The sequence below is a fragment of the Trachurus trachurus genome, assembly GCF_905171665.1.
Source record: "Trachurus trachurus genome assembly, chromosome: 21".
Taxonomy (NCBI): Eukaryota; Metazoa; Chordata; class Actinopteri; order Carangiformes; family Carangidae; genus Trachurus; species Trachurus trachurus.
The window spans coordinates 32,707,145-32,719,794 of NC_139899.1; the positions used below are offsets into that span (position 1 = coordinate 32,707,145).

The 12,650-nt window shown below is 42.0% G+C and overlaps 1 protein-coding gene across 1 annotated transcript in view; it reads left to right on the top strand.

The window, feature by feature from the left end:
* Positions 1 to 12,650, top strand: part of LOC311004127 (uncharacterized protein) — a gene marked incomplete at its 3' end in the record, with an annotated part of 309,814 nt that overhangs the window by 62,483 nt on the left and 234,681 nt on the right. Inside the window, 2 exon segments of the mRNA XM_083996075.1 lie at positions 10,942 to 11,061; positions 12,394 to 12,507. Coding sequence (XP_083852201.1) covers positions 10,991 to 11,061; positions 12,394 to 12,507 — 185 coding nt within the window.

Here is a 12,650-nt window from a genome sequence, read left to right on the forward strand (position 1 = left end):
AGTCAGATTGGAAGATTGGCAGATCGCGCTGCGCTGAGATAGGCGTGGCCGCGCAGCAGGGGGAGGCGTCACAGATTCAGCTTGGTGCAGTGGAAGTTTTGTGCGAAAATGTCTCGCCGAGGTTGCGCTGAAAGCTCGCCACCTCCAACCAGGTCTATTCTCAGCGCAGGGCGAAGCACAGCAGGTGCAGTGGAAGTTTGACTGACTGACCTGCAGTGCACACACGTCACCAAGACCTCACAGGCAGATCTCCACAGTTCCAGACACATTTCAATGCAATAAATATCCACAATAACCACTATTTAATGCAACTAACGGAATCAACACGTGGATTTATATCTATATAGATTGTCCCGTCACATCTGACGTCAGATCAAAGCAGAGATCAAAGGCTGTCGGCGCGTAAAGGAAACTCCACCTGAATTAACACAGCAGGGACGAACTGGCACTGAAAAGCAGCTGTGGATGTCCCAAGAGCAGGACTGAGGGTGGATGACTGCATGTCGCTGCCGTGTTGAGATACCACTCTGCCCTTGTGATGATCGCTTTATTTATTTATTTACTTATTAATTCATTAGCGCATCAGGCAGCCGTAATGAAAAACAAAACACAAATCTTCATCTCTCTTAGTCCACCACAGCCTCGGTATCAGATAGTCAGTATATAGCCTACTACAGTATACTCTATCACAGAAAAAAAAGAGAAAAAAAGAGACGGACAGAGAGAGAGAGAGAGAGAGAGAGAGAGAGAGAGAGAGAGAGCGTCCTTTACGCTGATTTCATTCCGCATGGTGTTTGTTTATGTTGTGATTACACCTCTCATCTTGCTTCACAGGGTTTGAATAAATGTGAGTTTCTTTATTAGTTTATTAGTTGTTGTTTCTTTCATTGGGCAGGGGTTCTCAGTGTATCAGATCAAACAAGGATATTTGTATTATTATTAGTAAACTCATTATTGGTCACTCTGAGCTCGGACCTCCGGGGAAACAGCTGTTTCCTCCTGGGAGAGGTTCGGCCTCTGGCGTCGCTGTTTCCTCCGTCCAGTCCAAGTATAAAATGACAAACTTGCAGCGCGCATCGCCCTCCGCGCAGTTAAAGGTGAGGAGAGGAGCTCATTTGATTGGTGAAGATCTGACTCGGCTGTGTCAAACCCACTCCACGCCTTTCTCTCCTCCTCCTGTCTCCCTCCCTCCCTGTCTCCTCCCTCTTCGCCGTTTGCGCCGGTGGGAGGGACGAGGGGAGGGTTTACGCTGGTCTAAGTCTGACTGCGCGGCCCACCAATCTTGCGAAATGGACCTGGTCCAGCCCCGTTGGCGTGGCGAAGCTGCGCTGCACTTAGACTTCGCTCGGTCTAAGAAACTAGGGCCCTTAGAGTCTTTGCAGTGTACAGTGTGTGATGTATGTGCATGTATGACTCCTACCACTAGGTGGAGTATGTTACCAGAGTTGTGGTTAACCTGATAGCGTGTCATAAAGAACAACTAGGAAGTAAACAGAAATTATTGCAACCAAGTCGGGTCTCCGTGTGCTTACATACATAAATAAGAATACACATTATTACAGTTCTCTATTAAACACTGATCTGCTAAATCCCAATAAGCACAGAATGACTGATGAGTTCATCAATTCAATGAGCCTATATCCAAAAACCACTAGATCCAGCAGAATCACAGCCTACTGTACCGCCTTAATGGGATAGTTCTCCCAAAATTCAAATTTCACTCATTACCTACTCCCCCTCATGTGGACTAAGGGCTGGGAGAAGTTTCAGAGTCCTCCGTGGCTTCTCTGAGTTACAGCGGGGCTCCGTGCAGCACTGCATGTCCATATGATGGTTGCGAACGGAGCTCACTGTTCTTCGTCCAAAAAGACACACCAAAAAACATCCAAATACCTCCATACTGCTCGTCTGTAATGTCCCTCTTGTATTGAAGCCCCACTATGAGAAATTGTTCCGAAAAAAATTAAATGCCGGAATCTCGTGAACTGGGTGTCAGTGCAAATCACGCGAGATTTGGACGGACCAGGAAGAGCAGTGCTGGGAGCTTCCGCTACAAACAAGCTTAAAATATAGACTTATTTAATTTTTTTTCGGAACAATTTCTCATGTCGGGGCTTCAATACCAGAGGGACATTACAGACGAGCAGCATGGAGGTATTTGGATGTTTTTTGGTGTGTCTTTTTGTTACGAAGAAAAGTGGTGTCCATTCATAACCATTATATGGACAAATACTGCTGCACGGAGCCCCGCTGTAACTCAGAGAAGACACGGAGGACTCTGAAACTTCTCCCAGCCCTTAGTCCACATGAGGGTGAGGAGATAATGAGTGAAATTTGAATTCTGGGTGAACTATCCCTTTAACGGAGCACATATTGACCAATGAGACAGAAAACAAGCCAGTGAGTGGACTATGAATCTCTGAGCTCAGTGACACCTACCAGTTGTTACAGCTGATGGCAGCGTAGCGGTTCAGTGCTTTCTCATGCGTCGTCGTGTAGTTTCACAGAGGACAAGGACCGTCACTGTCAGACTCCCATCAGACTTTATTTACATCTGCTAATGAAAAGAGGAGAAATAATCTCTGCATCAGGCTTCACAGTCACAGCTCAGGATAACACACACACACACACACACACACACACTGGAACAAAATAACCTTCACAACACTCTCTGCCTGTTGAACAGTCACGCTGCTAGGATTAGCCACAAGCTAACATGAAGCTATCAAAGTTAGTGAAAAGCTTTTCCGTATCAATGAACTTGTCATGTATCTCACTCAGCATCATCACAGAACATCAGCAGTTGTTGTCTGGAGCAGATCTTCACATGTATGATCAATAAAGTCACCTTTAACCCTCAAATAGAAAGTTATATTAACGGAGCTCAGTACAAGTCAACCTACCACGACACTCCGACAGCAGACTGTTGCCTAGAAACGGGTCAACCCGCCAAGTCTGCAGGGGCTCGTTAGTGTGGCGTTTCAAAATAAGAGCTTCTAACTCATAGATCATAATAAATAGATAAAAAATAAATAAAGGAGTGAACGACTTCATATTGTAACAGGCAGATAAATAATAATAATAAACTAAGTGTAGTGCAGCTTCCATAATAACAGAATTACAGTTAGTGGAATTACTAACTCCTTAACTCTGTTACAGCAGCAAGTACAAGACAAAGCAGCCAGATAAATAAATAAAACACATTACAGCAGAGTGAGGACAGAGGAAAGCATCAATGTGTTTAGGAATGACTTGGAAACAGTTCATAATGAAAACCATATTTACAATGCAAATGGAACATTTGAAGAATATTCACATCATTATTAAACAAAAAGTGTCCAGTGAAACAACAAACTAGAAAACTAAAGTCTATAGATGGACCATGGATCATGAAGGGATTAGGAAACGCCTGTCAAAAGACAAATACACTCTACAGAGAATTTATTCAACAAAGAACTAAAGAGGCAGAAAACACATGTAAGTATCAGAATAAGTGAACCAATACTATAAAGCTCTGTAGAAAAGAAAACTAAAGGGGCGGTGCGTGGCGCAGTGGTTAAAGCGGCCGCCCCATGTAGAGGCTACAGTCCTCAACGCAGGCGTCCCAGGTTCGAGTCCCGCGTCGGGTAGACCTTTCCTGCATGTCATTCCCCCTCTCTCTGCCTCCCCCTTTCCTGTCTATCTCACTGTGCTATCGAATAAAGGCAAAAAAGCCACAAAAAAAAAAAGAAAAGAAAACTATAGGACAATATTTAATAACACCAAAAACAACACTAAAGGAATATGGGATATATAAAATGTTATTATCAAAAATGTCTCAACACAATGAAGTTCCCCTCAGTATTTCATTCAGAGTGTCACAGGATATGAAGCTATATGGACCAGGAAAGACTGGGCTCGTAATAGGAGGGTTAGGTGAGTGATAAACACAATGAGGAAATGAAGTCACAAGCTACTATGGAGTTAACATATGCTTTATGAAAAATAAAGATAAAATGTTCCACAGTTTCTTTCTTTTTGTTCTTCACAAATGACAAATCAAATTGTTCTCTATCACATACGGGAAATGTCCACATGAGAAAAATAATAATTACAAAAATGAGTTTTAATTAATGTTGTTTGAAAGTCTTTGTGGAACAGAGACTGTTACAACCTCGTCATAACACTCTTCTCTTTATGGCCATACTCACATCACATAATCACACAATTAAACACACTAGTGCTGTAATACAATAGTGTAATGATAGAAAACATTTTATTAACTGTACAAGTTTTAGTTCTATAGCCTATCAAATGGAATATTTATTTTTACACATTTTAAAACCATCCTGTAAATAATTTCAGCTTTTTTTTGCCATGAAATGTGATGATTTTAGCTGTTTTGCATAAATTACAATACTTTTTGTTTTACTTTTAACCATGAAATATTTTGTTTAATCTCTTTTTAACCATTAAACGAATCCTTTAAGTTATCAACTGTGAAACAGTAAAAACACAAATCAAACACTTCAGTTTTTTAATTCACAACGTTGCTTTTGCTGGTAATGAACATATTTAGCAGGTTCTCCGTCTATAATGCACATTATCAGTGCAAGCAATACACACACACAACAAAATACAATGAGTTCAGCATCCACACAATATATCACAGCTCATAACAGGTTGTCAATGCCTTAAATCTTCCTTTAATGCACAAACAATAGTAACTGTAGGTCATGTTCATGTTTCTGTGGGGACGATAGGAGCTTTCTACTGCCTAAAATAAATGAATTTTGAGGTCAACAAACAATATTATTATATTATATATTCATATAATTAGAGCCAATCATCTACTGGGTTACAGGAACATTAAAAAGGACGACATGGATGAAGGAAAACGTGGCAGAAAAACTCCCTGATCCGTTTCCATGTGAGGACTGCAATGATCTCTGATAGGAAGCCCAGCTCCATGTTCCTCACAGCAGCTGAAGAAAATGAAATAGTGGATATTGTTCACTAAAGATTGTAAAGATGTGAAGCAGTGAAACGTCTCTGAAGAATGACACTCCAGGTCACTCTCTTCTTCTTTACAGAGTTCTTCTCACTCTTTACCTCAAAGCAAATCCTCTGTTGATGTGACCATTACCCATAATCCTGTGCCTTTCCTCCTTTGCTCTGTGGTGCAGGTGCAGATTTATGACAGTAGGGGGCGCTGACGTCACATGAGGCAGAATCTCACCTGAACCTGTTGAACTACACGACACAAAGCTCTGACGTCAGGACGTCGCACTGCAGCAGCTCAGAAATGGTCAAAATGGCCGCCAACTGTTTGTCACTGTGAACTGTTGATTATCACAGTTACACAACAGACACACACAAACACGTGAGTGTCACATTAAGATTATATTAAACCAGATACTTCAGGTGAGGTCAGCAACACCTTCTCACTCACCTGTGACCTCACCTGGTCATTCATAGTGAGTGTTAGCGTCATTAAAATAGGAGCAAGGCAAGGCATCTTTATTTATATAGCGCATTTCATACCAAGGCAACTCAATGTGCTTTACATAAAGACAAAACATTTAGAAAAAAAAAGAGAAGCATGAAAACAGAATAAAAACAAACACTAAAAACAGAGTTAAAAGCAAGAGTACAAATGTAAAATAAAAGAAAATAGATAAAGTTTTAAGTTCTTAAAAGAGCTCAGCTATAAGCACATGAAAAGAGAAATGTTTTTAACCTGGATTTAAAAGTGTTTACAGTTGATCTCAGTTCTGCTGGTAGTTTGTTCCAGTTGTTGCAGCATAACAGCTAAATGCTGCTTCACCATGTCTGGTCTGAACTCTGAGCTCCACTATCTGACCTGAGTCAGTAGATCTCAGAGCTCTACTGGGTTTATACCAGTGGCGGACTGGGACAGAAAATAGGCCCTGGCATTTTTGACAGAGAGAGGCCACACATTATGTATATACACATATATATACATATACATATACATATACACACACACACATATACTGTATATATATATATATATATATTGCTTGAAATAACAGCAATATGAATGGAAAGCATAAGGAACATCCAGATCTGGACGTTTCTTATGCTTTCCATTCATGGTATTACAAAATCAGCTGACAGAGGGAGAGCAGCCTCGTTTGGTGATAAGAAAAACAGGTTCTTTAGTGTAGGAACATGAGGAGAAAAAACATGTAGGTTTTCTGTAACATTATAACTAAGACTGCGCCACCCCCCTCCCCCTCCCCCTCTCATCTCCCCAGGCTGAATGAACAGGCGATTGGGGGGAAAAAAACAAAAAAAACAATTGCTAGTCGAAGCGGTAAAAGCGTTAAAAGCATTTTGCGTTACCGCTTTAACTTTGACAGAGTGATCATAATGTTGGGGAAAGAAAATGCATTACCCAAACTCAGAGAGTTATGGAGGGATTCGATCCCACACAGGAGCAAGAGTTTTGTATACAAGGGTAAGTGCTCTACCAGTTGAGCTACACGGTACACTAATACACCTCCGTCAACGGCTGAGTGACGAGTGAGCTTGCGCATCTATGTGCCTGCAGGCGTGTTGTTGCCACCTATTGGTCTGGACATGGAACAACAGTAGATGATAAGCAAGAGAAAAAAAAAAAACTGTGACGGCTGCGCAGCGGCCGGCGGCGGCCGTCCTGCTGTACCGGCCGTTCTGGTATTCTCCAGAACGTACAGATGGCCAGTCCGCCCCTGGTTTATACTCTACTAACATGTCATTCATGAGCAGTCAAACCTCAAACGGTGGAAAACAAGAAAATAGTGATGGAAGTATGACAGACAGGTAGCAAGATGGCGTCAGTGACTCACTGCAAAAACTCAACATCTCAGCAAGACTATGTGTCTTGTTTCTAGTCAAAACTAATCTCATCATACTAACAAGACTCATCATATTAAAAAGTAGCTTGTTTTTAGACACTTTTTACATCTTTCAAGCAGATTTTCACTTGAAATAAGTAGAAAAATCTGAAAGTGGCACAAAAAACGTTCTTTCACTGGCAGATTTTTCTACTTATTTCAAGTGACATATAAGTAAGTTAATTTTTAGATGATGAGTCTTATTTAAAGTGGAAAGAGATTAGTTTTGACTAGAAATGAGACATTTTGACAAGAAATAAGACAAATATTCTTGGAAAGATTTTGAGTTTTTGCACTGACAACTGAGCTCTCCCCCTGCGACTTGAAAAACAAACAAAATACAAACACTTTTTACCCTGTTTTATAGTTGCTATAGTTGCTCCTCTAGTTGTTTTTAACCGCTCATAGGATTTCTAGTCACTGAATCCTGTTTTTAAGCTGCACTTTGTCCCACACTTTGATCCAACTGCGTCTGACAGCGTGGGGAAATCCCTGACAGCTGACAACCAGCTAGCTTACCGGACACCCAACCACCTCACCGGGTCCAGTATTAAGTCTCACCTCCTCTCCCAGTCTAAACAGTCTGCTATTATATGTGCCTCTTCAACGCCGTGGACTCCATCTGGAGGAAGTTTCACCTTTCAAAATAAAGGTGGATTAATTCTTCCGTACCTCTCTGAGGTTCTTCTATGAGAGCTCAGATCTGACTCTGTGCTTTATGTCTTCACTTCATCTCTTGCTGTGTGTATGTGGAGTTTCCATCGCTCACACACTCTCCATCTCTCTGAAACCTTGGAGATCAGTCAGACTTGGTTATAGAGAGCCTAAGCGGAAGCAGAAGTGAAGCTCGCCATGGGACCTCAATTCGGGAAAAATCTCCATGTAGGTGAACAGGAGTCAAAGTTTTATTTCGTGATTGTGTCATGAGAAAAATATATGACCTTTTTATGACCATTTTATTTTACAATAGTTTTACAACAAACTGCTGATTTCTCTTCATGAACCGTGATGTTTTAAACAGGTAGAGGTCACATTTTTTTCTCATGGCACAATTTTATCGGATCATGAAATAAAATTTTGACTCCCGTTCACTTACATGGAGGTTTTTTCCGAATTGAGTTCCCATGGCAACGTTACTTTCTGCTTCCACTTAGGCTCTCTATTTCACTCCAGTGGTTTCCTCCTGATGGATCTACTTGTATTAAACCCCCTGCTGGACCATAAGTGACATCACAGCACTATTATAGCTGTTAGACTACCAATAACTGTTTATAATAATAATTATCACCTGATTCATTCAAAGTTCTCCACTGAGTGTTTCATGTCAGTGACAGATAATTGTCATAGTGTCTGGTTCAGTTCACCTTCATGTTAATGTTGTGTGTGTGATAAATGTTCTTTGTTCACTTTGGATTTTATTTCTTGGAGCAAAGTCCAGTGAAGCAGGTTAATTATTCCAGGGAAGAGAACAGCGTCACGTCCAACAGGTGAGTCACAGTTCAAAGTGTTAAAGTTGACCTTTGACTCAGCGGTTGTGTCACAGTTTATTTCCCCGTGTGAAGGTAAGGTGAACAGTCCTGTCTTTTAAAAAAAAAAAGTTTTATGAAGAATGAATCTTTAACCCGCAACGTGCTCATGGAGCAGGGTTACAGTTGTTTAGTTTATCAACTGAGAGAGAGAGAGAGAGAGAGAGAGAGAGAGAGAGAGAGAGAGAGAGAGAGAGAGAGAGAGAGAGAGAGAGAGATGGAGCAAAGAGCAGTAGAGCAGGTTTGTCCAGGTAAGAAAAAATACCACAACAGTAGGAGGTGCCAGGCTGTTGTGGCTGTGTATGTGTAACGGATGTGCACTCACTCCACCCATGAAAGATGTGCTAACCAACGTGCTAAGCGGTTGTCAACCTCTTGGCGAAGAGGTTAGCATCATCGCCTCCAGTGCGGGAGGTCGTGGGATCGAACCTCACCTAGGGCAGGCCGTGAGAAACACAACGCAGAGGGCCAGATATGACATCGGCTACATATGGTTCTTCCACATGCTACTGAAGCTCCTGTTTGTTAAATGAATAAATTGTTAAATTGCAGATATGTCTTGTTTCTTCACATTTCAATCATCCAATCCACCAAACACCAAAAAAGAGTCAATGGCAGAATAAGCTGTTTGACTTGGCAGAAAAGATTTGGCACATTTTTCATGGGCACAACCCAGATACTTAGCTCTGCTGCTCACCCCACCAATGCATGTTCCTCACAAGTATAGCACCATTTAAAAGGGTAAGAAACAGGCTTTCCAACGCTATAAGATTTATTTCCAAGAAGCATTGTTACAATAAATATAATCTACCAAACACAAATGTCCTTACTTTTTGTGCTATGTTATTTGTATGGATGTTTTGTGGTGCATTGTTTGAAATGTTTGGTTATCACTTTTGTTCCTTTACTGGACTTTGGTTCTGCCTGCCCTTGTGTTACTGGGGACAGGTTTTTTCTATCTGTGAATTAATGGTCTCACTGTCCTGTCTTTTTTTAAAAATGTTTTATGAAGAATGAACCTTTAACCTGCAACATGCTCATGGAGCAGGGTTACACTTGTTTAGTTTATCAACTGAGAGAGAGAGAAATGGAGCAAAGAGCAGTAGAGCAGGTTTGTCCAGGTAAGACCTCGTCCTCATGTCAAACAGGTGAGGCAACTTTCATAGTTTATTTTTACCCAGCGGTTGTGTCGCAGTTTATTTCCCCGTGTGAAGGTAAGGTGAACAGTCTGAATGTTTTCCTCGTTAACACCTGTCGTTACCTGAGTTCTCTGCCCTTCAACTTGTCGTTGTGTTGTTGTTGTTGTTGTTGTGTTGTTATAATGTGACTGTAGCTGAGTCAGAGCTGTAGCTGTAAAGTCTGGACCGACAGAACCGTGTCCTGCATGTTGTGTGGATGTTGTGGGTAGAACCGTGTCCTGCATGTTGTGTGGATGTTGTGGGTAGAACCGTGTCCTCCATGTTGTGTGGATGTTGTGGGTAGAACCGTGTCCTCCATGTTGTGTGGATGTTGTGGGTAGAAGCGCTGAAATAAGAGCAGAAGCTGTTACTGCCTATATCACTGATCAATACTGACAGTTTCTTTATTGATGATTGATTTTCCAGTGTTGATCAATGTTCATCAAAGATGAAACCACAGCATGTTTGTCCTGTGACTCTGTAGGTTACATCAGCTCACTGACTCATTTAAATCTATTAGAAGAGGAGCAGCTGGACACTGTCTCTGTGTCCTCACCTTTCATGTATGTGGTTACACACAGCAAACACTCTGGGTTATTGATTATTGGACACAAATCATCAATATTGTTGTGGAGAATGTTTTAGAGCTGCAACAGTTGTTCAATCAACATTTTTCAAGCAGAAATTTTAAATTTTCAGCCTCAAAAACTTTAGATTTCCTTATTTTCTCTGTTTGATTTGACTGTAAACTGAATATTTTTGTCTCTTTGATTGTTGCTGTGACAAAATGAGACATTTGAAGACGTGGCCTCAGACTGAGAGGAACTTGAACGCATCATTTGTCTGTATTTTGTGACATTTGATGGAGCAGACGATGAATGGATGGACAGAGACAATAAGTGTCAGTGGCAGCTGGAGAGTGTTTTTATCTCTTTGAATTTCCAGTGTGAGTGAAATGAGTGAATGTTGTGATAGTGGAGCCATGAGGTGAAATAAGTGGAGGCCCAGTTGTTGTGTGTGTAGCTTGTTTGATCCAGTGGTTTTCTACAGGGACGCTGTCCACACAGAGACTGTGTCACATCAACTCAGTGGATCTCAGTCCTTGTGTGTGTCAGTGGATGGAAACAGTGGTCCATGGATCATGTTGCTGGGCTGCAGCTTCATGACGCCATCTAGTGGACTGATAGTAGAAGTACAGCAGCTGATGGCAGCTTCCTCTTCCTCACTGCTGTGTGACTGTATTCAGCTGACACTGATATGAAGCAGAGGAGAAGAGCCAATCAGTGGAGGAGCAGCTGGAGACATGATGGACATGTGAGCTGCTGTGCAGATGAATGATGTGTGTTTCCTCTGCAGGTGAAGCTACAAAGTGTGTGTGAGCTGATGTGGATGTGAGCTCAGCAGCATGGATCAGTGTGAGGACAGAGAGGAGGGAGCCCCTCCCTCTAAAACCAAGAGCCAGACCACAGGTCAAAGGTCAGATGAGCATCTCTAACTGTCCATGACTCAGTTCGCTGCTCCATCATTATTCACACTCAAAGCTCTGTGTATGTTGTGTTCAAGGCCAAAGCAGCAGCACAAGCCACAGTCTGGACCTGGACCTGAATCTGGACCTGGACCTGAATCCAGCGATGAGTCCATTGGGCGTCATCAGTTTAACAAGAGACGATCTTTATTTGAAAGGTCAGAGTTTAAAACAGTCAGAAAGTCAGTTGTTGTGTTTATTAAAAGACTGAAGATATTTCTCATCAGTTTTTCTCCAACATGCACATTTATCAGTTGTGTTGTTGTTTCAGGATCCAGCAGCAGAGACCAGACTCTCCTGAACCCAGCTGTCTGTCTTTAAAGAGCAACATCTCAAAGGGCTTCATCACTAACTTTAAAGGAGGACGAGGATCAGCTGATCAGATGTAAGAGACAAAACTACATTTCAAAGGTTTTGAGTTCCTGTCTGCCTCGGCGGACGGACCTCACACTCCGCAGCGGGCGGCTGTGGCATGACACTGTGTTTCTTGCACCGTGGACGAGAGCGGGGCGACCGGTTTATGCTCTGTCTGATCCCCCAGCGGGGGGGCAAAAAAAAAAAAAAACCTGCGTCGACCCGCTAATTTTAGTGGGAAAACAGCTAATGATTCTCATTACAAACTGAGTTATAACTCAGACACATGTTCAGTGAATGACTGACAGCATCCCATGCATCTTTTTTTCTGTTATTGCATCCACTGCTGACGCTACTAAATATAACAGCTGCTTTTTGTTCACTTCCTGCAGCAGTCGCTCCATTTCAGCACTAAAGTTCTTTTTATGTTTGGAGTCTGACGCTCCCTGTAGATTTTTGTTTGGACATTTTAACTTTCTTTCTCAACTCACCTTCTCTGGCATTCTTGATTTAACAACACGTTCATGAATCTGACGTAGAGTTTGCATGTTCTCCCCGTGCATGTGTGGGTTCTCTCCAGCTTCCTCCCACAGACCAAAGACATGCAGGTTAACTGCTGACTCTAAATAACCCATAGGTGTGAATGTGTGTGTGTATATGTTGGCCCTGTGATAGACTGGTGACCTGTCCAGGGTGAACCCCGCCTCCTGCCCAAAGTCAGCTGAGAAAGGCTCCAGCTCACCCTCCACCCTAGTGAGGATGAGCTGGATAGAAGATGAATGAACTTAAAGAGATAATGGTGAATGAGGCCCATTGTTACCAAATGTAGGAAAAGGAACTCATTCACATTTGTAACCCTTAAAATAACTTTGCAGAGAATTCTTTTGAAAACCTAAAAGTGTCAAACATGAGTTGTGTTGTTGTTTCAGGATCCAGCAGCAGAGACCAGACTCTCCTGAACCCAGCTGTCTGTCTTTAAAGAGCGACCGGTCAAAGGGAGGGTTCATTTACTTTAAAGGAGGACGTGGATCAGCTGATCAGATGTAAGCTGTAACTGACAGTCAGACTCAGGTTATTGTAGAAAAGAACCAGTTTGTACGACGAGTTGTTGGACCAGGTCTGAAACCAAAGTGTCTCTGTCTGTTGTGAACGTCCTCAGGGGACATATAAAGTCCATCTTGTATTA